The 27,592-nt window shown below is 40.9% G+C and overlaps 1 protein-coding gene and 1 long non-coding RNA gene across 12 annotated transcripts in view; one reads left to right on the top strand and one right to left on the bottom strand.

The window, feature by feature from the left end:
* PPARD (peroxisome proliferator activated receptor delta) overlaps positions 1–26,664 on the top strand; it is a 60,669-nt gene extending 34,005 nt beyond the window's left edge. For 5 of the 11 annotated variants that reach the window (XM_063141593.1, XM_063141577.1, XM_063141601.1 and 2 more), the window contains 6 exons: positions 8,070–8,309; positions 12,677–12,828; positions 14,310–14,448; positions 16,204–16,406; positions 17,707–18,157; positions 21,865–26,664. In XM_063141593.1, the coding sequence (XP_062997663.1) occupies positions 8,174–8,309; positions 12,677–12,828; positions 14,310–14,448; positions 16,204–16,406; positions 17,707–18,157; positions 21,865–22,112 (1,329 nt within the window). In that variant the 5' untranslated portion in view covers positions 8,070–8,173 and the 3' untranslated portion in view covers positions 22,113–26,664. Of the gene's footprint in view, positions 1–8,069; positions 8,310–10,081; positions 10,090–12,676; positions 12,829–14,309; positions 14,449–16,203; positions 16,407–17,706; positions 18,158–21,864 lie in introns of those variants that run through there. The other 6 variants (XM_063141609.1, XM_063141618.1, XM_063141636.1 and 3 more) reach the window with 5 other exon arrangements.
* Positions 98–27,343, bottom strand: LOC134409082 (uncharacterized). Its single transcript, XR_010026156.1, has 3 exons — positions 27,206–27,343; positions 14,119–14,339; positions 98–311 (listed from the first exon to the last, which is right to left on the bottom strand). It is a non-coding gene; the product is annotated as an uncharacterized LOC134409082 (long non-coding RNA).
* Between the last annotated feature and the right edge of the window lie 249 nt (positions 27,344–27,592).

The raw sequence follows: 27,592 nt of genomic DNA on the forward strand, positions 1-27,592 counted from the left end.
CTTCCAAACAAATGGCTCCTAGCACTACCAATCAAAAGACATTGGAAAGTTGTTCCATTTTAACATCTTTAATGATAAGAAAAAGGACCGAATAAGTAGTGAGAATACACAGCAGATCTACAAATGAAATATGTCCATGATTGAGGCAGAGTGATTGCACGATGAAAACTTTGTCTGGAAGCACAACCAGGTTCAGTTCACAGATTAGGCGCGTCATCAGATGAGTGTTTTATTGCACACTCATTACTGGGCACTCATGGATCTTCGCAGGTCCTATTCATGATGTTCTTCCGCCCCTTCTAGCCTTCTTCCTGTGATGGAAAAAAAAGCCCCCCCGGTAAGTCTGATTCATTTTTAGAAATGGAACTTGTCGCTATCTCCTGCTATGTTCAGGAGAAGCGGTGCGATAAAAACAGCCCACTGAATGAGCCACGTGGAGGTTGTTTACTTCCTATTTCTTCTCTGTGAGAAAGAGGAAGCATTGTGCAACAGAAGCGGTAGCAGAGAAGTGATAGTAGGGAACCGTGATCCCCCCCCCCCCCGTCTGATGGACTCTAGTATTGAGTGAGAATTTTCACTAAGGTGAAAGTGCCTGACTTGTACAGTGTTGCAAATTGTGTTTTGCAGTACATGTTAGGGAACAGTTCTTATTTAATGTTCAGAAATGTTTTTAATCTTGAAACCATGATAACGTAACCTTTAAGGTGGCAGTTCATATCTCGCCCATGATAGTAATTTCTGGCTCTCATAATAATTACAGTAGGTCAAATGAAATAAAATATAATTTATTTTAAGAACATAAGTGCCAGGCTAGATCAGACCAAGTATCCATCTGATCCAGCTCTCTGTTCACACAGTGACCAACCAGCCATCGGCCAGGGATGAACAAGCAGGACATGGTGCAACAGCACCCTCCCACCCATGTTTCTCAGCAACTGATGCACACAGGCTTACTGCCTCGAATACTGGAGATACCACCCAACCATCAGGGCTAGTAGCCATTGATAGCCTTCGCCTCCAAGAATTTATCCAACCCCCTTTTAAAGCCATCCAAATTGGTGGCCATCACTACATCTTGTGGTAGTGAGTTCCATAATTTAACTATGGGTTGTGTGAAGAAGTACTTCCTTTTATTTGTCCTGGCTCTCCCACTGACCAGCTTCATGGGATGATCCCGGGTTCTAGTATTTTGAGAGAGGGAGAAAAATGTCTCCCTATCCACATTCTCCATACCATGTATAATTTTGTACACCTCTATCATGTCTCCCCTTAGCCTCCTTTTTTCCAAGTTAAACAATCCCAGTTGATGTAAGCTTCCCTCATAGGGGAGTTGCTCCTGCCCCTTAATCATTTTAGTTGCCCTTTTCTGCACTTTTTCCAGCTCTATAATATCCTTTTTTAGGTGTGGTGACCAGAACTGTACACAGTATTCTAAGAGTGGCCGCACCATAGATTTGTATAACGGCAGTATGATACTGGCAGTTTTATTTTCAATTCCTTTTCTTATAATGCCTAACATGGGGTTTGCAGCTCCATTTTCTGTAGCTGAAGCCCATTACAAAACAAAACTCATTGGCTATAGGTGATACATTTTATGCTCTATGTCATGCATTCAATATTTTTTCTGTGTAGCAAAGTTGAATATGCAGCGTAGAATGGTGGATGAATTCTCTGAGCTTAAAGTGGGGCCTTGTTGTGTTGAAGGCAAAGTCCTGTGGCAAAATGTTGGCATTTATGTAAAGTCTTACTTTGTAAAGTAAGTCTTCTTTGTAAAATCTTACTTTGTCATCTGTCACACTCCTAAAACATGTACCAGACATTTGTAGTGTTTGATTTATGCTGTGTTTTGTAGGTAAGATTAATGCCTCAAAGTGAGGTAGACCATGTCTGTTCTGCTTAAGCAGCTAGCAGTCAGCAAGCTTTAATTTTGTTTGGGGCTTGCCTAAAGAAATAGCGTACCATGCTCCAGAGAAACATTTCAAGGAATGTACCAGCATCATATTCAAGTGCCAATGTGCTGTGAAGAAAGCAAACATGTGCACAGTCCTTCTAAACTAAATATGTAATCCTCACTGCTCTGGCGGAATTGACTGTGTATGTGTCGTAGTATGTGTCTTCCATGCCTAGCTTCATCTCAACCCTCCCAAACTTCCACCAGATGCTCTTCCTGATGATCTTGCATTCATATTTATGTAGGGTTTTTTTTTAAAAAAGAAAAAGATTCAGTTCATTACGTTCAAACTACAGTGACTAGTTTTTCCTCTCTCTGTGCCATTTCCTATGGTGCAAGTGTGTAGGAGAGGGCCAAGGATAACACTGTATGTGAATGGGGTCTCAGTGTCCTTTATGAGGCACTAAAGGGGAGCTCTCTCCACTTATTTAAAAACTTGCTGTATTATTTTTCTTGCTTTTTTTAAAACATAATTCCACTGTAATTGAAAACTAAGATGGTTGTTTGAGCCAGATGTTGGGCAAGTTCCTTCTCTAGTCCCTAAAATAGATAAATGGATGGAGCTACAACTTTGTACGGGGTATGGGGAGGATAAACCTAGATTTGCATGTGCATGTATGCAGACACAGGTACACATACACACACCTGGAATCCTTTGGTTTAAGAAGATTCTTCTGTAGGGTTCCCAGACTTGGTCTGCATTCAGGCACACTTGGAATTATGGAGTTTTGTTTGATTTGCACATATATATGTTTAGCTTTTTCTCTACCTGTATGATTGTGGGTTTTGTTTTTTGTTTTGTTTTCTCTCTCTCTCTCTTGTTTTCTCATAAATCTAGAAAGTTTCCATTAACTCTGTGCTACTTATTGCTATGAATTCTTTGAAGAATAAAAGTAACAGGATGCTGCCTAACTGGAATAACTGAATTCCCCCCGCCAAAGGCATTAATGTTTCTTTCCCCACAGTTCTTCTAAGGAATGAAAGTATAGAGAGTTCTGGGCATTTCCCCTCCCTCCACCTGGAGTGTAGTTCTCAAACCCTCTCTTTGGTTCAGGTGCACATCTCAAGAAACACTGAAGTGGCTGCATGGAATTGACAGGCAAAGCCCAGCCTTGAGGCATAAGGATTAGCACCATTGAATAGCACATTTTTGTTTCTCTCATGCCTCCTGAATTCTTATACAGGAAACTTCTATTTCAGCTTCACACAAATAACTGCCTTCAGTCCTGGAAAGGAAGGGAGAAATGGAGAAGTGGAATCTTCTATTCCTAGTAAATCAGTTTCAGATTATACAATCCCCCTTCCTCCAACTCGGTGCTCTTCAGATATGTTGGGACTATAACTCCTATCACATCTGAAGGGTCTCAGATTGAAGACGGTTGCTGTAAAAGTAGGAAATTCCTTTTAAAAAAACCCTCATCCCACATGTTTCTATAAGAAGTACAGTTTCTTTTATGAAGAGAATTTGGTAACATGTTTATTTTTAGCCAGTCCCAGCTGCCAACAAATCCTATTTTAAATTGAAATGGTTCTAAAAGAAAGGAGCATTAGCATTACATATTCTTGCTTAGCCCAGGCATCACAGTTGGACTGATGCATATAAGTAGCAGAGCTGCAAATGACTTCTGTGCATTTATGTGCTTCTTGCCGCAAGATGAGAAATCTCTGTACAATATAGTGGAAGGCAATTGTTATAAGTATTTTTCATCTTGATGGGGATGCATTTATAACAAAACATAAAAACAAAAGAATGACAGAGATTTGTCATGGTGAGACTGCTCTTCAGCCTACGTCACCATTTTCTACAGGGGTTACAGTATGAAAATGACAGTATGTTTTTAAGCCTTCATTTGCTTCCTACTTTAGCTGTTTCAGATATGGCTAGTTATAGGAGTAGGAGATAGAGATGAAAAAGTGCCCCATCAAATAATTAAATTGAAAACCATCACGGAGCATCATTTTGCAATTATAGTTTGGCTAAATTGGCTGCTACAAGTAATGTTATTGACTAAGATCTTACAAAATGGTAACTTGTCAGCTTAGTTCTCCTATAGTGAGAGAAGTTTTTGAAGAAAACATTGAATTTTGTGTGTAAATATTTTTCCTTTCCTCCTGTGATAGTATTGTGGTATGTATGGTGTCTCAGTTGTCCACTTTGAGAGAGAGGAATTCCATTTCTGTTATTTATTTGATTCTTACTCAGCTGCCAGCTCTCTAGAAAGCAAGCCAGACATACTACCAGTTGCAGAAGGCATCATTTTGTGGAACAGATATACCTTTCTACTAAAGTCTGGTCTTAGTGCCACCAAGTCATTTTGTGTGGGCCAGCATAACAGCAACCAGCTGGTAGTTGTTTTCCGTTTCTACTCTTTGGAAGCCACAAGATTGGTATCAGTGTTCTTATGAGAGAAAGAGAAAATCACAGGCTCTTTAAGATAGCAGACAAAAGGAGAATATAATCTGGTTATTGGAAACTGATGCTTTGCAAGGTCAGGCTAGAAAGAAAGTATCTTTTATAATAGGACAACTAATAAGTTAAATAGCAAAAGTGGGATTTTTTCACATTACCCAGATTCAAGGGATTGATTGCTCAATTGCTGTGTTCCCTTGGTTGCAGTTGACATCTCTGTTGTATTTTATATTGGCTTCTTCCACAGTCTTGTCACTGAGTTACATATGCAATGATAAATCACTGCCTTGTCTTAAAATATGAATACCTTGAGCCACCCTAGCATCTGTGCTGTTATGTCTGATCAATATATGGTATCTTGTACTGAGATGACAGTATTTATAAGCCTACTGGCTTATAAATGACAATGGAGACATACAGTCTTCTCTTATATGAAATAGGGAATTAATTACTAAGGCATGCCTGGAAATGCATGATGCTCCATGTGTGCCACCTCCCATTCCCTGTGCAAAGCACTGGATGGCAAGTGATATAATGAAAATACAAGAATATCTCTTAGACATAAAATAGCATAGTAAGTAGGGGGTTTTTTATTTGCAATATTTACATATTGCTCCATATCTAAAATAGATTCCGGAACAGTAAACATAAAAAAATAAAAGATTAAAACAGTATATTAAAATTGTTCATTTAAAAACATTTCATTTTTGAACAAATTGTTCTTTTTTATGTAAGGTATAAATAAAATTGTATGCTGCCCTTCAATTTTACAAAAACATATGCTATTCTTATTCTGCTTGGTTTTTCTTTTAACAGTTTTCTTTTAACAATAATAACAATTTTGCATAGGGAACAGGGGATGCACAAGTCGGCAAGGTGAGGGTAAGACTTGCTAATCTTTCTGAAGCAAGAACGAGGACAATAATAGTAATGCACACTAGATCTTGTTGTTCATCCCTGTCACTAGATAAAATTCAACATCTGCTTAGGGTGGTAAGAAAGCACTCAGAACAAATTATTTTGGCAGCAAAAAGAAGAATTGGTTACAACATGTTGAATAAAAGTAAACACCCAAATGTAAAAATGATGGGCGTCTCAAAGCAAGATGGAAAGTGGCGTGATCTCAGCTGAGCCTGGAGAGGTTGTTCTCTCTAGCACGTAATCAGTCATTCTGCCTACTTCTTGCCAATCCATTGTATGATTTGAGTTTAATAACTAGCTGTTGTCTTGTGTCCGATACAGAACATCTTTTAGTCATGAAGTATCTAGTATTTATGCATATTGTGCTGGTTTCATTAACACTTACAAATGAAATGAAGTGGGTGTGGGTGTGGCAGTTGGCCCAGTAACCAAGGGTGCCTGTTTTGGAGTCCTGTTGATGCCTGTCCTCTCACAGACTCCTTTCTGTCTTACTTCCTCATCTGCACAAATAAACAGACTTTCGTTTTAAGTGGATTGTATGCACTTTGATTTCATGTTGCTTTGGAAGCAAAGTGATGTACAAAATGGTGTTTGTGTTTGCAAGTTTCTGCTTCTCTGAACTCCTATAACCTCCTGCCTATAAATACAAGTGATGATTCCACATTCTTTAGTGCATCTGTGGACTAAGCTGGCAGTGATGATACTCTTAATCCAGATAAAGTTTTCAGTAAAGCTCCCATTGTTTAGATTTTAAGACCTTTCTAAACTATCTTTTTTTCCCATGCAGTAAACATACATTTTTACTCATTCGTTTCTTCAGATCCAGGCATTTTCCCCCAAGGAAATGCTTCTGTTATAGGGATATTGTGTTTTCTTAGCATGTGATCCCAGTATTTTGTTACCGAGTGAATGAAATGCCAGCCCCCATCCTGCTCTGAGCTAGCCATATCTATTGTGATATTAGCACTTTCGATTAGCTACTACACAACCCCATTCTTATGACTAGTGTGTTTTGTGAACTCTTTACATTTTATCTGTTGTGTGTGTTAAGAACTTTTTTGGAGTTTGGGTGCTCCCTGTTACTTCAGTGCAAGAGTGCTCATCTAGCTTTTTAACAAAAATGAAGTGATTAAAACCAACAAAGTATTCCTGTCCTCCTGTAACAAGGCTGTGCACTTCCCTCTGCAGAGCTGGAGTGCACTTATCCCTTGATAATAAAAGCAGCTGTGTGCCTATAGTAAAACTACCTCTCCCCATATATCTCCCAGCAAAATTAGTCGTTACATTCAATTAAGTGATGGGGACAAGATATTGCACTTGTGGTACTAGATCCCCAATTGCATGAGCATTGTGTTAGGGAAGAAAGTATATGTACAGCAGAGATTTTCTATGGTTTTGACTGATGGCATGACATTTGGAGGGATTTACAGAAATATAATGCTCTAGATCGCAGGAGTAGTTTAGCTTGATGGATTCCTTTCCCCCCAGTCTCTTACTTCCCTGTCATCATTGTCTATTTAAGAAAGGATTGAAATCTTCAGGCAGCTCTGAGCCAACAGTTGTAACCTTACTTACACAACATTATTTGGCATGGAGGGAAATTCAATAGCTGTTTGATTCCAGCAGCTTAGATGGCAGTGAAATGGGCTATTGCTTCTAAAACTCAAATTCAAAAATAAATCCTAACATTTAAAACATAATATTGCCCAAGTATAAAAAGCATAAATTAGATAGGAAAAGGTGGGGTAGAAGAAATCTGGGATTTATTTTTTGTTAACTTTTTAAAAATAAATGAATGCTAGATTACATAATGCAACTACTGGGGCTGCAATTAGTGGAAGATGGTTCAGGTGGAGAGGAACTAATTAAACCTCCCCCCTCAGGCTGTTTTTCTGAGAAGGATGTCTTGCAAAAAAAATGAACTGAGGGGAAAGGGCAATATGCTCTCCCCACCAGTCTTATGCTTCAACTACAGCCTCAGCAGCTGCATTGTATAGAACACCCTTAGCACCCTTGTACAGAACATTGTATAGAAATATCTATTGAGGGGCAGCCAGTTCACACGGTATGTTTTTATACCGTGTGAACATCATACATTCACTGTGAGGTCAAGGATATGGCTAGCAGCAATTTCAATAGCTGTAGTGTGACCATTGTGCATCTGTGACCATTGGAATAATGGCCATGTTTGTGAGTTTCTGTTCCATATGTTTGTCCATGCAATCCATTCCCAAAAAAGGTTGGGAATAGTTCATATGTACACAACAAATACTCTGTAAACAGGCCCTAAGAGGGAAAGTGACCAGAGTGCAGAAATATTCTGGAAAATGATCAGCCTCTCTAGAGATAGGTAGCAAAACTGGCTGAAGATTAGCAGCAGGTGATAACCTTTCTTCTCACCTATTTATATGTAGGAAAGTTTACAAATAATGAGTTCAGTGTTTGCTGACAGAGGTCAAAAGGATCTTCCGTTGAGAAAGGAAAAGGACCTCATCTTTCATAGCTTCTTTATACCATCCCGAGTAGCCCGTGCACTTTCTCCTTCCTTGAGTTTGATGGCACTTGTCCTTGCCTTGCCATCCAAAATATATGGAAATGCACATCATGTAATTAGAATACATTTGCCTAGTTTGCATAGAGTGCAGAATATGGGGCTGGCCTTGCAGAATGTATAGAAATCTCGGTATGCAGAATGGCCTAATTGGCCATGAGGTCCTGGCAAAGCTCCATAGCACAATCTGTGTTTGTTGTTGATGCCTCTCAACGTTTTCCTTCTCTTTCCTGAAGGCTAGAAGGAACAGCCTGATAGGGGCCCATTTCCAGACAGACGTGGATGATGCCAGAGCTATGACAGGGGCTGCAGTCTTGGCACTGAAGGGTGGTGAACAGTTATGGAACAGCCAAAGGAGGAAGTACCTGAGGTCAGGGAAGAGGAGGAGGAAGAGGAAGAGGCAGTGACGACAGTAGGTGGAACCTCAGACCCAAATGAAGGACCAGATAATTCAACACCTTCTATCAGCTACACAGGTAGGTTGGAGAGGTAGTCATTTTAAGAAGCAGTTGGCTTTTATATGTAGAGTAGGTTTTTCAAGTAATTTGGCTTCAGTAGGACAACATTAATCTTGCCAGAAGAAGGTGCACTTCTGTTACAGGATGATCTATACTTTATATTGATTCCCCACCCTTAAGCTTGTTGTCTAGACACCTCTTCTTCCTTTATTTTTGTCCTTAATGCCACCTTTGATGTTACTTCTGTCCTACTCAGATTTGGCTGTGTTTTCTCTGTTTTCTCCTGCCCGTTATTCTAGCTCTGACTTCTGCTTCCCTTTTGGTTTCTCCTCCTTCTTGTAGATGTTCTGCAGGCTCAGAACTTAGCCTCTTCTCTCTTGCTATGCTCTTTCTATGTAGTCCCATTTGTACTCTCAGTTTCAATGACCACCTTTACATATATGATTTCTAAATGTATTCTTTTCTTTATTTATTACTATGTTACATAATATAGTAATATATAATTACATAATAGAAGTTCCCTGGGTGGCTCACAAAACAGATACATCGTTAAAGATACAGCATAAAACAATAAAAACTATAACAGTGCAATTACATACAAAATCAAAGACTGATTCTAGCAAAATGTGGAATATCTCTATTACAACTAGACTTTTTCTTTTCCCATAAGGCAAATGTTGTACTGGCCTTGATTAAAATTTGGTACGACTGTGAGGGGTCAAATTAAAACCAAATGAACTTCCCTGGTTTAGACCACTGCACAGCCTTCTATGTGTTGGCTTCCTTTGCTTTCTCTCCTCTGAGAAAATGCAGAAAACCTCTTAGATCTTTTTCCTCTTTCAGTATGATTATCACTCTTTATCTTATGCCTGAACGTTGCCTTCTTCTCCCTTTTCGTGTCAGAAGCCCTTACACTTTAGATAACTGTTTTGGTTGTGTCCTCTTTCATCTTTGCCCTTTTGGTATCTTTGGTCAAGCTCATCTATAAAGTGTGTTTCCCTTCATCCTAATTCCAGTTTCATGTTTATGGTTTGCCTTCTGCCTCAAACAGCTAATTCCATCCACAACCAGCCAATGAAAGACAACACCCAGCTACTCCATACTCCAGTAGAGTGAGAAGCCAGTACAAATGATCCTGCAGAAGGACCCAAATAGTTTAGTCAATCTAGAAAAAATATTCATAACTAGACCTTCTGTTGCCTCTCCTGTCTGTTTCTGTTCGGGAGGGGGGAGTTTATATAGCAGACCCGATTTGGTGCAAGTGAGCAAAGCATGATGAAACCAGGACTACTGTATTTCTTCGATTGTAAGACGCCATCGATTGTAAGATGCACACTAATTTCAGTACCACCAACAGAAAAAAAAACCCTAAGACACACCTGCGATTCTAAGACGCACCCCATTTTTAGAGATGTTTATATGGGGGGAAAAGTGTGTCTTAGAATCGAAGAAATAGGTAATACATTTTATAGTTCAATGATTTAAACACACTCTGTTGGTTTAAAACCAGAGTTAAGGCTATCTAATGTTGGTTCAAGCTTCACAAAGTCAGGAAATTGGAAACTTAGGCTGATGCCTTAACAGATGTGATCAGTGATGATGTTGTGCTAATGTCACAAATTGTGCTGCCTTACAACTTACCCTCCATGCACCCAAACTTTTCCTTGGTCTTTCAGGCCCAAATCGAGATGGGGAGGATGGAGTGCTGGGGACCCAGTAAAGATGTCCCACACTGTCCTGTTCCTGTATTGCTTTATGAAGCATCTGAATCTTATTATGTTGCTAGAGGAATGCTCTTGTGAGTTGGCCCATGCCTGTTTGTTGCTTGAAAACAAGCACAATTTGACTGGGTTCAGACAACAGAATAATCAATGGTGGTTTAAATGGACGACGGTTGGTTATTTAACCCATTATGGGTTATCGTGTTGTGTGGAGGGATTCCCCCCCCCAAATGGTTGGTTATTAGGCCAACAATGGAGCACATCTATTTAGGCAACAGCCCAATTTTCCCATTTCCTGGCTTTGTGAAGCTTGAACCAACATGAGGTAACCTTAAGATATTGTATTTTATATTATGGTTTTATACTGTTGTTTTATACTTTGAATGTTTTTAATTTTTGTGAACTGCCCAGAGAGCTCCGGTTATTGGGCGGTATAGAAATGTAATAAATAAATAAATAAATAAATACTCTATGTTCAGAAGAGCTTACTTCTGAGTAAGCCTGCACAGGATTCCAGCATAGCTGTTTCCTTTTCTTCCTGTTCTTCGTCAGCGATCTGTCAGTGAGAGTGATTCCCTCAGCTTTCAAAATTGCCTCACTCAATTGATAGTTCCCTCCTACTCCACTGTCAAAATGCTGACAGGAATAGTAGAATTCAAAATACTGGAGTACTGGCAGCATTCTAATTTCAGAGTTAAACTGAGCAAGCCTGACATAACTTTGCCAGCAATGGTTGCCACAGGCTTTTATGGGGCAGAAAAACCTTGTTAACTTTTAAACTGCTGCTCAGAATTTCACCAAATGAAAGGCACACCTCCTCAACAAGATTGAATAAAATAGATCAGTAGTTTTCTCCCAAATTTGAAGGCAATATACAATATGCTGAGCCGCAGATTGCGTAAAAACTACAAAAGTGTAAATTTTCAGCACTTTTTAATTTGCTGTATCTTGACAATTTATATTGGATCAATTCAAAATTTTGCACGATTGTAGACCACATCAGGTAGTTTATGGATGCTAGGTTTCATGTTAATAGTTCTACAGGTGTCATTTTTATAAGCAGTAGAATAATGAGGCTTATAATGGCAGAACCTTTTTTGGGTGATTCACCTTCACTAAAAGGCCCCTCCTTTGCTACTTTAAAATATGAAGCATGAGAATAGCCATAGCATTCAACTGTTGATGATTAATGTAATTTTAAATGTATACAATGTAGTTGTTGTACATATAATAAACTGGCAAACTAGCACAGGGCCTGCCTGCAGGTTTATAGTCTGCCTATAGGCAGTATGCAGTTATAACATTATTTGGGTATTCTGGAAGTGAACAGAATATGGTGAGTCTAAACAAATACTGTTCTCTCTTGCGTGTGGAGCACAGGGAAGACTGGTTCATTGATTAGGTATACTACAACATAAGCTAGTTGTCCACAGCATGGATTGGCGGCACCTGTTACATCACAAACCTACATCCCTCCCATCCCTGGAATAAATTTGTAACTCTTTTTAAACTGATTGCCCCTCCTTTAAAAAAAAGAAGTGTTGTATGGGCATTTCATATGAATAAATGTACATGTGTCACATTAACTACATTTTTTTAAAAAAAAGGTGAACAGACTTTGTTCTCCCTCGTATTTCAGGCTAACTAAATCAGTACTCACCCTACTGGTATATTGTCTGTTATTCATATTGCAAAGGCTCAAGGCAGCTGAGTTGATCCCATGGGGGAAACATCCATGTCAGTTCGTGTTTTAAATTTGTCTGCACATATTTTAAGAGAATTAGTGCTGACATGGCTATAGTGCTACATTAGCACTTGCCGGTCCCACATCAGGATGAACATGTCTGGATCTAAGAAATTATTTTTAGCATCAGGCTAAAAGGTGAGTAGGAAAAAGTAAAATTAACGTTTTAGGCTAAGATTCTAAGTCTCTTTCTACCACAATTTTGTTGCAAATCCATGTTCAGATTTGTGAACTAGACATTGGGAAAGTCTTCCTCTGAAGCATCAGGTGTTAACCATTTTTAGGCCTTATGCCATAGTTTTTGCCAGTAAACTGAGCTGTAGAGACATGAAAGTTGAGTTGACTTACCTTAAAACATTTTTATCAATTAATTTATTGACCGTCAAAGCCACAAAAGCTTTAATGATTCTACTAAAGAAGAAAATGTAATTTAGCCTGAAAAAGAAAGGTAAAGGTAACAAGAGAAGTTCTAATGCCCAGAATGAGAGGAGACATTAGCTTGGTTGCAATGGCAAGAAAGTCCATTCTGAAAGCACTCCTGTATTCTCATAACTGCATGTTGAGGAATGCTGGGTTTAATCACTTAAACTTTCTCTGCAGTTTTGGGACCCTAATGCAATAGCACTGCTAGGTTCTCCAAACTGGAAGGATGGAATTAGTCTTTGTTCCTTATCTGTTCTAAGCATGAACAAAACTAGGAAATAACAAACATACCATAAACAATGGATTAAATAACTTGGCTTGTATCAATGTTATACTACTGATGCAAGATGCAGGCTGAAGCTGGCACTTCCTCTAAAACTCATCAGTTTACAAATGCAAATGACTTGATTGTGTCTTGGGGATGCAAAAGGCAAGTGAGAATGTTCTCCTTTTGCAGAATAGCAATGTAATGACTTTCAATTTTGTTTCCCTGTTAGATCTTTCCCAGAGTTCTTCACCTTCTTTATCAGATCAACTCCAGATGGGCTGTGATGAGGCAACCTCAGGAAGTCTGAATGTAGAATGCAGGGTCTGTGGTGACAAGGCATCAGGGTTCCACTACGGAGTGCATGCATGTGAGGGTTGCAAGGTATGTATAATATGTAATGCACAGTGCTTGTACAGCCTGAAGGTTACAGGAGGCAGGCCATTGGGCTTCAGTGAAAAACTGTAGAAGGAAAGCAGAATCCTTCCTTCTTAGGCTAAAGATCTAAGTGTATCTCTGCCACAATCAAAGTAGAGGTCTTAGAAAAATCTTTATTCTGGCAGTGCAGTACAGAGGCCCCACTCTGCAAAGCCAATATAGTATTAATAAGATGCTGTGTTCAAAGAACACAAAGTAACGATATCCTCTTGACACAGGCAAGTAGTAAGACTCCTAAGCATGCTCAAACTAGCATGGGTACCCCTCTGGAATTTGTCACTAAGCTGCACAGGTGTTTGCATAATTTGTATTGATTGATTGATTGATTGAATTTCTATACCACCCAGTAGTTAAAGCTGTCTGGGCAGTTCTCATAGCAGATGCATTCTCCAACTGAGCATCTTCTGTACCTTTCTCCACAGTCTCACTGTTCCCCAGTGAATCCCTGGTCTCTCTGAGATAACAGATACTGCTTTTAGAACTTATCCTTGGCTGACGTATGCCAAGGGGCACCTGTGAACATATTCCTGCTCCTAATTGTTTGGCTTGCTGTAGCAATCATAAAATTCCATCCCCCACCACAGATGCTGACAGAGCTGAGTTACTCCGTGTCTAAACAATGCCAAAATTCTTCAAGGCCAAATAATGCTGTGGAGAGATAGCAAGGATCTTCAGGAGATGGAATTTGCCTATTCATATCCCCCTGGTGGCAATTTTTTGTATTTCATGATTGTTTCATGTCTTTTTTAGTATATAGGACAAACATGTTTGGGCTTCCTGCCTCCCTGTAGCATTCTTTTATATGTTTATTGTTATTGTTAAGGCAACCTAAAGTAGGTTTTAGCCAAAAATCACAGTTAACATCATAGAGAACCAGCATTACAATATAAAGCAAGGTAGAAGGGATATACAAGTACAAAATAGTTTATATAAATACACAGCTATGGACCCCCGTTTCTTTAAATGGCGTAATTGTCCTCTAAAACTTCTCTAATCTGTTCTGTTTTCACAGTGAACCTAGCCAGGTTTAGCATGATGGGTTTGGCAGTATTTGAGAGTAAATATTTTATTTTATCCATATTGGTGAGGTTAGCACACGGAGCTAAAAATCTCGTTAGATATTTATCTCTAGGGATTTTATAAAGTTTACAGTAAAGGACATGATGTATAGTATCCTCCACTGCCTGGCTACCACAAACACATAGATGTTGTTCTCTTATATGTCTGTATGCTTACCTCTTGTGATAGAAGCTTTCTTTGAGGTCTGTTGTTTCGAGGCCTCTTTCCTTGCTGCCAAAAATGTTTCTCTGCCCTGAAATTCAAGTTGGCAGTTATTCCTGACACTTTGAAAGGAGCTGTTACTGGAATGACCCATCTTCCAGTTTCTTTCCAACATCTTCCTCATTGCTCTGCTCGCTTATCCACAGGGCTTCTTTCGTCGAACAATCCGTATGAAGCTGGAGTATGAGAAATGTGAGCGGAACTGTAAGATCCAGAAAAAGAACCGAAACAAGTGCCAGTACTGCCGCTTTCAGAAATGCCTCTCCCTGGGCATGTCACACAATGGTGAGGCCTCCCTCCTTTAGCTCTGATGGAAGGGTGAAGGGCACAGTGAGAAATGGAACTGTGTATTTACTGTAGGCAACACATTTAGTAATGACTAGAGATTTTTTGGGGGGATGCCTGACTTGGTATGTCATAAAGATGTCTGACTTCCTTGTTTCTGAAAACAAGTTTTATTTGATTTAAAACCCTCAATTAAATATTTCCAGGGTGGTTTAGGGTAGCTAATAAAACAGCCATAATCAATATAAATATTTTCAGCAGTAAAAGGCAGCAAAAATACAACAGCAGAAAATAAAAATATGTCCTTGACTTCTCAAAGTATTTATCTGTTCTGAAGAGCCTGTGGTTTATTTGCCTTTTCCAGAGCAAAAGTCAAAATATTACTGATAGCATTTCCCAAAGCCATTTGTCCCCAGAGATGCTATTTGCAACAAGAAGCACCTTTCAGGGGCAAATAGCAGGATTGTTCGAAAATCATGGTGACATTTGGTGGCAAATTGTAAGTTAATTAACCCAATCTTTGTGGAGATGGATGCTGCCTGTGTGCAGCTTCCGTTTTCTGTAAACAACCTCTGATCAGTGAGAGCAGAGGTTGCCAGTGTGATGTACAAACATGGACCAATGGGTTGTTTAGGTGCTAAATAACTCAGAAATTAACCCAACAACAAAGCATGGGCTAACGTCTGGGTTCGCACATCATGCTCAGAATGTCCAATCAGGTCGAAGTGGCTAGCAGATGATGTGCATCCCCCTGAATCTTGTCTTAGTAACCAATGATTTGCTGCCATGACATATGAACCAGGTCATTGTCACATTCCTAACATCTTACCACGACATGCAAGACATTGGAAGTGAGAGCATGTGAATCAGGGCTTGATCACTTCACCTGTCAAGTAGGGTGATAAAGGGGAAAATGCTGCATGTGCCTCGGAGCGGAATACAGCAGCTTCCTTCACTCACAGTTGATTTGTGTGTGGCACAATATCACTTAGCTGCAACTGTGCCATAGACTTCATTATACCTGCCTACCTATTTCTTTCATTGGGGCATTGGAGCACCCAATCAGCCATGTGGAAGGTGCCCTGGGAAAAGGCAGGTATCTTTTTCCCAACAGGGCATGACTCTGCTTGCTGTGGGAAGCCAGCCATGAACAGCCTGTGTGCTGTTTTGGCAATTATCCTCATCAGCTTTGTAGGTTGGGGGAAATCCCTTGAGCTGAAATACCCTGCATGTATTTCCTTTTGGGATTGTATCTCTTAAATAAGACCTATAGGGATATGCCCTTAGAAAGGCATGGTCATATCTATTGTCTCCAGTCTATTTTTCTTGTTGCATCTTTAGATTAATTTGAGCTTATTTTTAATTTAATAATTAGTTTGGGAGCCAGTGTGGCGTGCTGCTTAAAGTATTGGACTATGCCTGGAAGACACAGGTTTAAATCCCCACTTGGCCACTGAAGTTCACTGGGTGATCTTGAATCAATTTACATTTCTCAACCTAACCTTATCTCACAGGTTGGTTTTGGGGACAAATATGGGATGGCGAGAACCACCTGTACTTCCTTGGATGAATGTTGAATATAATGAATAATAAAATGTCTTGATTCCCGGCCCCCTGTCTGTAATTTGCCTATTATGAAAAATCTTCAGTAAATATATAGTTAGAAAGATATGATGACATGATTGTAAACATAGCCATTCCCAGCCTTTCTAATGCAAGATCTCTAATTGTCCCTGCTTTGCTATGTTGCTTCAGCCATTCGTTTCGGCCGCATGCCAGAAGCTGAGAAAAGGAAGCTAGTGGCAGGACTGACAGCGACTGAGATCAACTGCCAGAACCAGCAGGTGGCTGACCTGAAAGTCTTTTCCAAGCACATCTACAATGCCTACCTGAAAAATTTTAACATGACCAAAAAGAAAGCACGAGGTATTTTGACTGGGAAAGCCAGCAGCACCCCGGTAAGTACCTCAGTCCCGTTGGCCTCCAAATGAAACTGAAGCTGTCTAATTTCAGTGGCTTAAAATAGCCAAAAATGTGAGAGTGATGTTCAGAGTAATGATGTTCAATCTGTTTTGAATGGGGTGACACTGCCTCTGAAAGATCAGGCTCACAGTTTGAGGGTGCTCCTTGATCCAGTTTTGTTACTACGGGCCCAATATCACCTTACTGCCAATTTGGTTTGGTGTACTAGCTGCTACTTCTCCTGGGCAAAGATAGTCAGAGATAGTTACCCATTCCATTTACTGCAGTGCATTATATGTGGGGTGGAAAAGAGAAAAGTCAAAAACGGTGGTAAACAAAAGGTAAGTTTTATCACTTTGCCTTAGAAACAGTAGATCTCAGCATTATCATGCTGAAATAGAAGAAACCGTTTCAAAAGAAAATGTTACATGCTTTTTCCAAATTTCCCATTTTTCCATTTTGGTCTGGGAATGCATTGGACAGAATTCAACAAGTTGTTTCTGCCCCCACCCATTCTCTTCCATCCTGCGAGGAGTGTTCTTCTAGCGGCCTCCACCACTTGCGCAACAGCGATTTAGCAGTGTCAAGTTTAGTTGTGCTTTTGTTGTTGTTAGTGATGCACTTTTAACTTACGCTGCACAATATTTCAGACAGTAGCACTTGGGCCAGTGATTTTTGCTGCTTCATTAGTAAGTTTCATTGGGGTGAATCCAAGTGGCTGCTTCCTCCAACGAATGTAGCATTCAACCATTCATTCTCTACCACTCAATAGCAAAGCTCTCTAAGATGGAACTGGGGAAAGTCACAAAGAAATATTAAGTAGCATGTGGGTTTGGTGCTAATACTTGGATTGTACTACCGTTGATGATCCATTTAGAAAACCAGAAATCAGTGTGGGTGTTTGTAGAGTCCTCATGCTGTTTGCATGATCAGGATATCTGACACCCTGAAAACACTCCTGTTCCAAAAATGGTAACAAAAACATATGTTTGGGCTTAACTGCACTTAGTTTTGTGGATGTTCTGATAGCACTGAAAGAGAACTTCAAGACTGGATGTTGAGTAATACAGCTGGGCTGCTTCCTAAAATGGCAGAGGTGTCTCTTGTATGTATAAAACTCATGTAACTGTAATTTTCATTGTTGTGCACATTGCATTCTATTGATTGGTGCAAAGGTGGAAGGCTCTGAATGATCAGCAGCGCCAGGCACAGTTGATATGCATATAGTCACTCTGTACAGCCTATGGCTGGATTCCTCACTACAGAATCCTAACTTTATATGTTCATTCTTTGTAGCCTTTTGTGATTCATGACATGGATACCCTGTGGCAAGCAGAAAAGGGTCTGGTATGGAAACAGCTGGTGAATGGGATACCACCATACAAGGAGATTGGTGTCCATGTTTTTTATCGCTGTCAGTGCACAACAGTGGAGACTGTGCGGGAGCTCACAGAATTTGCCAAGAGCATCCCTAGCTTCATCAGCCTTTATCTTAATGACCAAGTGACTCTGCTGAAATACGGGGTGCATGAGGCCATCTTTGCCATGCTTGCCTCCATCATGAATAAGGATGGACTCCTGGTGGCCAATGGGAATGGCTTTGTGACACGTGAGTTCCTGCGCAGCTTGCGCAAGCCCTTCAGTGAAATCATGGAGCCCAAATTTGAATTTGCTGTGAAGTTCAATGCTCTGGAGCTGGATGACAGTGACTTGTCTCTGTTTGTAGCTGCCATCATCCTGTGTGGAGGTGAGACTGGGTGGCCATTGAGCTGCTGGGAGGGGGAGTTAGTTGCTAGCAATAGTATGGGCATTCTAGAAACTGGCTGATGGGGACAGGACTATGGTAACACAGGAGGTACTGCCAGACTATGGGTAGTTAATGATGGTCTGAGGATGGGATTGTTACACTAGCAATGCAGACCTGATAAAAAGTTAGAGTGACTAATTCATCTAATCACTAAATGTATCTGCAATTCCATGCACACTTACCTGGGATTAAGTCTTATTGAACACAATGGGACTAACTACAGAGTAAACATGCATACGATTGCACTGCACATTTTAAGTGTTCGGCCTTTCCCCCCTGGATATGCCAGCCCAATCCCAAAGCATATGCCTGTTTTCAAGTTTTCTCAAGAGTGATCTGGGTTACTGTCTCCTACTACAGATGTCCAGACAACAACATCCAACTGCCCACTTTTTTCTTATCCTTCAGCATACCTCTTTTTTAATAATCTTTTTAAAGTAAATTTATTTTAACATTTTTGTCTCCTGCTCTTCCCTCTTCTCCCTGACCTCCCTCCATTCCTTAGCTCTTTGCTAGTCCTCTGTACTTCCCATCCTCTATTCAGAACTCTGGACTTTTTGACCTTATCGTTACCTCTTCTGTACCCCCAGGTCTTTTTCTTTCTCAGAACTGAATTGAATGGTATCTTGCCAAACATACTGTCCCAACATGAGTTAACAGGAATACAGTGGTGGGCAGGCTCTTGCCAGGAGGAGAATCGGTAGACCTGCAGACGGGCACAACACCTCTCTTTCCCACCAGTTATCCCTTGAAAATGACTTCTGGACTGTTTTTCTTCTAGTTATGCTCACTTCTGTTTTGATTCCTGGCTGGAGGGGAAAACCTTCAAAGGCTACTTGGGCATTTCCAGGGCAGGATGAAGTGTATAAAATAAGAGCCTTCTTGGACAGACTAAAGGCTTATCTTGTCCAACATGCCGTTCCTACGGTGGCCAACCAGATGCCTATGGCAAGCCCACTAGCAGGACATAAGGAGAAAAGCACATTCCTGCTTGTGTTCCCCAGCAGCTGGTATTGAGAGGCAAAATACCTCCATTACTGGAGGTAAAATATAGCCACCAAGACTAGCAATCATTGGGCATTATCCTAAACTGTCTTCACGCCAGCAGAACCTACTGCTAGCGCAACAGAAACTGATGATTTTCCACAACAGGACATGTCAATGGAACTCATAGGAGAAAGTTCTGCTGACTTGTCCCCATGTGAAAACAAAGCTTACTAATAATTTCTGGAGTGGTTTCAGGAACCGCTACATCCTATTGCGCTAGCAGTAGGTCCTGCTGGTGCAACAGAACTAGCAGAGGCACAGTAGCCGCATAGGATACTGCCCTTGTTAGCTTTATCTTCTGTGAACTTGTTGAATCACCTTTTAAAGCCATACAAGCTGGCGTCCATCAAATTCAGCAATGTTTGCTACATTGTGTGCGCTAAGGCTGCCTGAGATGCTGAGGTTGGATCCTCATGTTTCTTTTCTGCCATCTAGTTTGGCTGTCACAGTGCATGCAAGTGTAACATTTTCTAAGCAATTTCCCCATTGTCAATAGCCACAGTTCAGCTTCCTTAGCTGGTTAACCAGACAAATGTAGTGAAGAAGGGTGCTAACCTTGCTGTAGATTCTCCTTGAAAAGCCTGTTTAGTCTCTCACATATAGATGTTGGCTCTAGTGTTGCACTAAGGGAAAAAACTGCTCAGTAAAGACTGCTTTTAAAATGATCTTTAAGTAGCAGACAAGGAGAGTAGATAGGCTTGCACTAGTCTATTTTCCTTTTTAGAAGAGGCAGATGTGCACCTAAATTCTCATCCTTCTCTCCCTCCCTTCCCCTTCCTTACTTTATGTACAATACGTGATTTATTTATTTTTTAAAAAAAACACAATTGGAAAACTACTCTGGGAATTATGGGGAGGATGGAGAGTAATGTGTTATCTGGTACTAGTGAGGTCATGCAGCACTAGCCACAAAACTTTTACTGTATTTATTGCTCTTTTGAAAGGAGGATCAGGTATTTCCCATTTAGTTACTGTGCCAAAAACCTGCAGAACTGGTTTGACCAGAGTCTACAGTAGGACCAAAATAACCCACATTTTCTTTATGGGTAGTGATAACAAACTGCTGGCCTCACATTTAAAATGCTCCATTGGTCTGCCTCTTCATGCAAACTGAGCTCGGAGGAAAAGATGCTTGAAATGAATGCATTCAGCTTTTGTATACAGAGATTCCCAAGTGTCTGGTGGCTGTGACCTGGCGGCACATTAAAGGCCAAGAATTTTAGCTGAAGCTACACAAATGTTTTCAAATGCTTTGCTACTCATTTAGGAATCTTCCCTCACTTTAGGTAATGCACCTTACCACAATTCCCAATATGTTTAGTGACAGTCTCATAATATATACATTTATTTATTTAAGAAATGTATTGGTCACTTTTCAAAAAGTGGTATTTCCTCAAGGTGGCATACAATATATAATAAAATCAGTTCCATGGGAGGTAGTTCCATAGATGTGGTGCCACTGCTGAAAAGGCCCTATTTTCATGTCTGCCAGCCTGCCTTCCCTTCCTGGTAGGCATATGAGCAAGGCCTTTGTAGTTGATCTTAATGCCTTGGCAGGTTCATCTCAGTGTAAGTGGTCCTTCAACATCCCTGTCAACATCCAGGCCGCTGCATTCTGCTCTGTCTTCCAGACTGTCTTCAAATGCAGCCCCATTTAGAATATGTTACAGTAGTCTAGTCTGAATATAACCAGGGCATGTGTAAATGAGGCAAGATAAATGGCTGTTGCCTGCCTCATCGCCATTTCCTTCATGTTTCCTATATCTGATGGAATTTATCAGGTTGAGGGAGGGTTTTTTCAATTTCACTTATGCGCTTTTCACTGATGAATTTAAAATGATTGGAGAAAGTCTTAACAATTTTAGGAATGTTGGTTATAGCTGCCCTTCTGAAGGAGTAGCAGTGGGGGACCCTCAGAGATTAACAAGCGTTTTCCCCAATCTCATCAGTTCCAACAGAGACTAAAGAAAAGGGGGCTTTGAAAGATGCCACAGTCATGGAAGATGGCAAGGAATTGCATTATAAGGGAGCTTTGGTAATGACCAAGAGACAGTTTTGTATAAGAAGGAGATGTTAAAATATGGGGGTGAGATTTAGGTGATACTCCTCTTTGAGAAAGATAATGGTTGGAAGACTAAAAATGTACTGTAGGAGACACCAATTCATAGGTAGCACAAAAAGGCAGGTAGGTTGAAGTACAACTGTAAAAGTGCTCAAAAGCACTTTAAGTGGTGTGTGTCTTATTTTTCAAATCCTGCTAGCTTTTCCAACTTCTGCACCAGTTTATACAATCAGCATCATCAAATAGTTAAGATTTTTTTTTTGGACTGTGTTACTTCAGGCTTCACGTGTACTTGTGTATGCGTTCAGGAGACAAGGTGTTCCATGGACTAATGCTCCTCTATGAAGAAAGCTCGCTGCAAACATAAATATACACATTTGAGGAGCCATTTAGGCTGACCTCTTCTTGGTAAAATGTGAAATATTCATAAGAATCTTGTTAAGAAGGGCAAATGTTTAACAAATAATTCTCTCTCTCTCTCTCTCTCTCTCTCTCTCTCTCTCTCTCTCTCTCTCTCTCTCTCTCTCTCTCTTTGTAGACCGTCCTGGCCTGATGAACGTTAAACAGGTAGAGGAGATTCAAGATAATATCCTCCAGGCCCTTGAGTTCCACCTGCAGGCCAACCACCCAGATACTCAATACCTCTTCCCTAAGCTGTTGCAGAAAATGGCTGACTTGCGACAGTTAGTGACTGAGCATGCACAGCTGGTGCAGAAGATAAAAAAGACAGAGACGGAGACTTCTCTGCACCCACTCCTGCAGGAAATTTACAAGGACATGTACTGAGGAGTCTGTATTTATGAGATAGGTTAAAGCCATGGAATCCAGCAAAATGCTTTGTACATTGCAAAGAAATCCCCGTGTCTTCCATTCCTTCTACTGGAATTGCTTTTCTATATGATTGAGTACTGTACATACAGCAAAAGACTTGGTATCTACCATGTGGTGGTAGGTCAGGGCTTCCGTTAACATACACTAAGCAAAACTTAAAGGCACATCATAAGCTAAATCTCTGTTGCTTCAGATCAGCTGTTATACCGTTCCAGAGCAGCTGATGTGTTTACACACACCTTGCAAATAATGCTTGAAGCATGGGTTGGATTGTTCTATTGGACAACATAGATTGTGTCCAAACCATTAAAGCAAGCAATAGCATGTCTAGCAGGTACAGGAACAGCACTTGCATCATATATCCGTTGTATATTATTTTTATATTGCACTCTGAACTTTAGCTTGGCCCTAAGTCATATATTCTCGGTTGTTACAAAGAAAGGGCGTGTATGTGTATAAATTTCCCAAAGAAACCTCCAAGTGTTTGATGAAGGGTACGAACACTCCTTGTGAAGGCTCTTTGAGGGGAAAGGCCTTTGCTCTTCTCCTCGGTGCACAAAAATGGATACGCCTTCTGCATGAAAGGCCATACCTCCTGTCCTCCATATTGGTCTCTTTTTTCTTTGGGGTGCTCTTTGATGCCATTTGTTGAAGCTCTCTGTGGATGCTTGCTAAGTTACTGCAAGGAGATGTGCTTTTTTACCCCATTCCTTGCACCACTACAGTGATTGCCAAATAATGGAGTTGGGCCTGAAAGAGGATGGGGGTGGGAATTTGCTCTCAGATGGCAGCTGCCAAAAGTCAATTTGCTTCCTTCCTCTGAGCTATGGTAAGTTTGACACTTTCTGGAGTTTAGAAAAAAGCACCCTTCTCTGAGGGGATATGTGGATTCTGCTCTCAAAAGTGCAGCACAGACAATTGCGAGATGAGGGTGTTTCAAGGATGTTAGTGAAGACAGTGACGACTGCTTTTGTTGTTTGATGCTTTTCCCCCTCCCCTTTCTTGGTCTTCACCAAGCTGCCCAAGAGATCTGAAGGAGGCCTCCTGATACGTGAACTGCAATTGTGCCTTTGCCACAAGCCCATTCACACACTGTGCTGGTTTTGCCCATTGTTTTGCCTACCTTCATAATAAAAGTGTTAGCAAGAACCACTGAATAAGTAAATGGCATTTCAACATCTCACCCATCAACATTTCCTCCCCAGAGAGTCACAACAATTTATTGTATATTTCCCAGAAGCTAAGATCAGACTAAAACATTCTTAGCTCCTTTACCTTCCTGGGTTGGCCCTGGGTTCAGTCCTTAGGGATCTCACCTAACACCATTTGCTATTGTAAATTCACATTGAGCATAGGTCTTTTTTGCCAGTTAGTGCAGAAGGATTTCCAGTTGCAGGGAGGTCATTGTTATATGCATGTGTGGACCACCTGGGGCCGTTCTGCCTAGTCATGGTTGATGCATTGTGTGAGTTGTCTGGCTTCCATCTGTGACTTACAATACATCCCCAGCATCATGCTAATCTAATTACATCATATTACATTAGCATGATGCTAGAGAGTGACCTAAGGGCTTTGTGGTTTTAATTCTGGTACTTCTTTATTTTATTTTATTTTTACTTTTTTGCAATGTGGCCTTAGGCAAATTTGGGTGTGTCTGTACCTTTTAAAATAGTTTGCATACTTTCGAGGAGTTGGGATGGGGAAACTACTGTCAAAAGAACATGAAGTAGCTAACAATGTAATACCTATAGAAGTATAAAGTGACAGACTTCCAGGTGGTGCAAAAATCGTTTGAGCTCACCATTTCAGCTCAGATGATGTAGTTTTTCTGCCTGTTTTTCTAGAGCTTCCAGACAGCAGCATTCTGTCTTCATGGCTACATTTTGGTGCAGAGAACTCTAAAGAGCTTTCAGTATCTTACTTCATGACATTAGCAGGTCGGAATATTTAAACATTTTCTCCCTTAAAGTACAACTAATATCTCTGAGAAAGGAGCATAGCTCATACATCTTTAATTTGGATTTTCATTGGCCTTATGAGGAGAAGGTAAATAATAGTTGTAGTACCAGTTTTTCCCTCGGAGGCCGTAGCTCTTGACTCATGCTCCTATCCATGAAATACACCATCTGCAAGAACATCCTGTGTAGCTTTCTGTGCCTAGATGACCTGAGAAAGTGGGCCACATGCCTCTGAGATCAGCTGTTTTTCAGAAAGTACCAGAGTCTTTCACCTCCACAGGCCCATTGCTCTTACAGCACAATCCTACACATCGGGCTTATATTTAACAACTCACCTGGTAGCCATTGGCTGCCAGAAATTCCATGCAGAATACGTGAGTGGGCTGGCAAAGGGGGAACAGATTGCTCCCATTTTTCCACCAGCCCACTTCATGTCTCTGCTGACTCTAAGGCCTTTGCTAGACCTACCTTAAAATCCGCGCTGGACGAGGGGAGAGCCCGCGATGCAACTATCGCAGGATCTCTCCCTCGTATACACGCAAGGCGTGACGAGCTCACAAAGAGAGCCATCACGCCCACCATTTTTTTCTTTTCTTAAAGGGGCCGGATGCAAGTAAGTTGTGGGTTTTTTATTTAAAAAATCATTCTTCCCGCTCCCCCCACCCTACCCCCAATGGGTGCAGCGCTCCTGGGGAGCGCTGCGCCCATCCTTAGCTTCTCCCAGCTACGCGCAAGTAATTGTGCAGAGCCAGGAAAAGCGGTGGAATGGGCTACACACTTGTGGTCTCGGGCTCAGCCTGAGACCATGGGAAAAATCGGGCTAGAAGGGGTAGGCTATATCCCGGGGCCAGGGAGGGTTGATCCCTCCCTGAGCTTGGGATCCCCTGTGCGTCATCTGGACGCACAGGGGCGATCCCGGGTATCAGCCTGGGATATAGCCTGGTCTAGCAATGGCCTAAGACTCTTCTGTGCCAGAGGGCCATTTTTAAAATTAGCTTGCTGAAAGGCTAGCAGCCTGCTTTTCAATACTAGCCGTGGAGGAGGGAACCTCCCTTTTGCAGCCAACACAGAAATGCAGACAGACAAGTAACCCACCCACCCCAGCCCAATACTTTTGCAGGCTAAAAACCAAGTTCAGTGAGGATATGATTGCAGCCACAGTGTTCATGTATCATCTCTAAGCTCCTCTTTTGAATCTATCAGATAATACTTGGTCGTTTTGATGCAAGATTGCCTTTCTAGTAGTGTGGATACATAACAGCAAATGCAAGACCTGTTTGTGTAGCTGCTTGTTGGGTCACAACTAGGAACTGGTAAGGGAAGAACCCCATCATCTGCTGATTACCTTACAACAGTGATCTTCAACTGGTCAAGAACTAGGTTCCACCTGTAACCCGAGCCTACAACATGCAACTTCCTTCCAAGAGCCCATGCACCTAGGGCATGGAGTCCAGTGGGAAAGGGGTGGAGCCCATCCCTTCCACGCAACAAAAGGGCTGTGGCAGCACTGCTGTGAGCTGCCCCTGGGTCCCGACTCACCTGTTAAAGACTGTGCTACAGTATTGCAATGCTGGACTTGTCTTCCTTTAGGCAAATTGGTAAGAATAAATTCTTGAAAATACAGTGCTAAGATCTTACAAGTGCTCTCATCTGAGCCATATTTCATCTTATGTGTCTCAATACAATACAAAGGCCTATTGTGTTTTATTTTATTTTATTTATTACATTTTTGTACTGCCCAATAGCCGAAGCTCTCTTGGAATCAAGCTGTTTCTCCCTGCCACAGGATCTGTGTTGTTCTGGAGTCACTGTTGGCAGGGAATTTGGCAAATGGTTTTCCTACCATTTCCAATCTCGAGGACCAGCAGTGCTTTAGCAGCAAATCCCATTACATGCCGCTTTTTGTCTTCACTCCCAAATCCATGTTTATGGAATCCTTTGTAGTCTTTGGCCACAGGATAGTTCCACTCACTACCTATACATGATAGCTACTATGTGTAATTGGTTGGAATGTTGTTGTTGTTTCTTGTTAGTGCAGGGGAAGCAAGGTGCTTCATCCATGCAATCTTCTTCCAGCCCTGCACTGATGTAATGGCTGGTACTTGACTTTGCTGTGCCTCTATTTCCAGATTGGAATAACTGAGATATTCCCCCTCTACCTCTCAGGACTGGTGTGAGGCTGGTGGGATCTGTCTTAGTAAAACGATTTGGAGTATTCATGTAGCAGGAGCCAGAGATGAGCAAATCACTTAAAATAATGGTTTGAAGGTTTTAGCTTTGAGTACCTGCCTTGGACCTTCATCTTCACACACTACCCTTGAAGAATTCTTCGCCTGACACCCTGCTATCCCTCAGGACATTCTGGACATTTCTAGCACTTGAGGAGTATGCACTCTCTTTTTGTGCGTGTGGGATGCAATACTGTAGCAATCCTCAAAATGAAATGTATATTTTTGCTAGAAGTTCAAGCTCCAAGTGTTTTTAATAATATAAATAGCGACTGACAACTTTAAATAAATTGGAAATAAATATTTAAGAAACTATTAAAATGTAGCACTTCTTTCTATTCCTATCAGTTTCTCTTCAGGCCTATCTTTTCCTATCTGTGATAACATTCACAGAAAGAGTAGAATAATTCATTAAGACCGACCACAATTCAAATACATTATGCAAACTTTTGAGTTACACTGAATTCTTTAATCTGGATAGTAAAATGTTTTTTTAAAAGGGAAAACATGTTTCTGGGTGAAAGCATTGTATTGGGCCCTGTCTCCAGTTTGTTGCTGTCTTCATGTAATAATAGAGGAAGCTTTTGTGCACTAATTAGAATTGAAGATTTGAGTAAAAAATCTTTTTAGCCAAGATTTGAGTAAAAAATCTTTTTAGCCAAGATTTGAGTAAAAAATCTTGGGTTATCCAGAAGCATGCCAGGTCAAAAAAGCAAATACAATATGTTCCCTCAGGAAAACAAAGACAAGCAGTTAACAAAATTTGACTCTACCACTCTCAGGTGTAAAATGGATACATGCATTTATATTTCACTATGTGGAAATGCAGATTGGTTAAATCTCAAACACTGAAAATACTCACAATTAGGTGGTGACTGCTTCAAATAGAAACCATCCTTGACCCATCTCTTCCTGCCATAAAGTACTGGGCCTAAAGCCCAGTGCAATGGCCACAATAGGACCTGTAACAGTGCCACTCACCTACCCCAAAAAGTTGTTCATAAACAGTTATCGTTTTCTAGAATGAACAGGTGCCAGGAAATCTCTGACCCCTAGGCCCAGATGTGGGATGTGGTTATTCATTGATGAGGGTCATTGTCTTATGTACCTGCTGATGGCATTCAAGGCCTTGGCTCTGGTTGAGTCCTGTTCGCAGGAATGTAGTGCAAAACAAGTAGTGAATGGTAGGATGCCTACTGTTATGTGATGTGCTGTCATTAGACCCGTGTACAAACTTGCACACGTTCTA

This window comes from Elgaria multicarinata, chromosome 1 (genome assembly GCF_023053635.1).
Source record: "Elgaria multicarinata webbii isolate HBS135686 ecotype San Diego chromosome 1, rElgMul1.1.pri, whole genome shotgun sequence".
Lineage (NCBI taxonomy): Eukaryota > Metazoa > Chordata > Lepidosauria > Squamata > Anguidae > Elgaria > Elgaria multicarinata.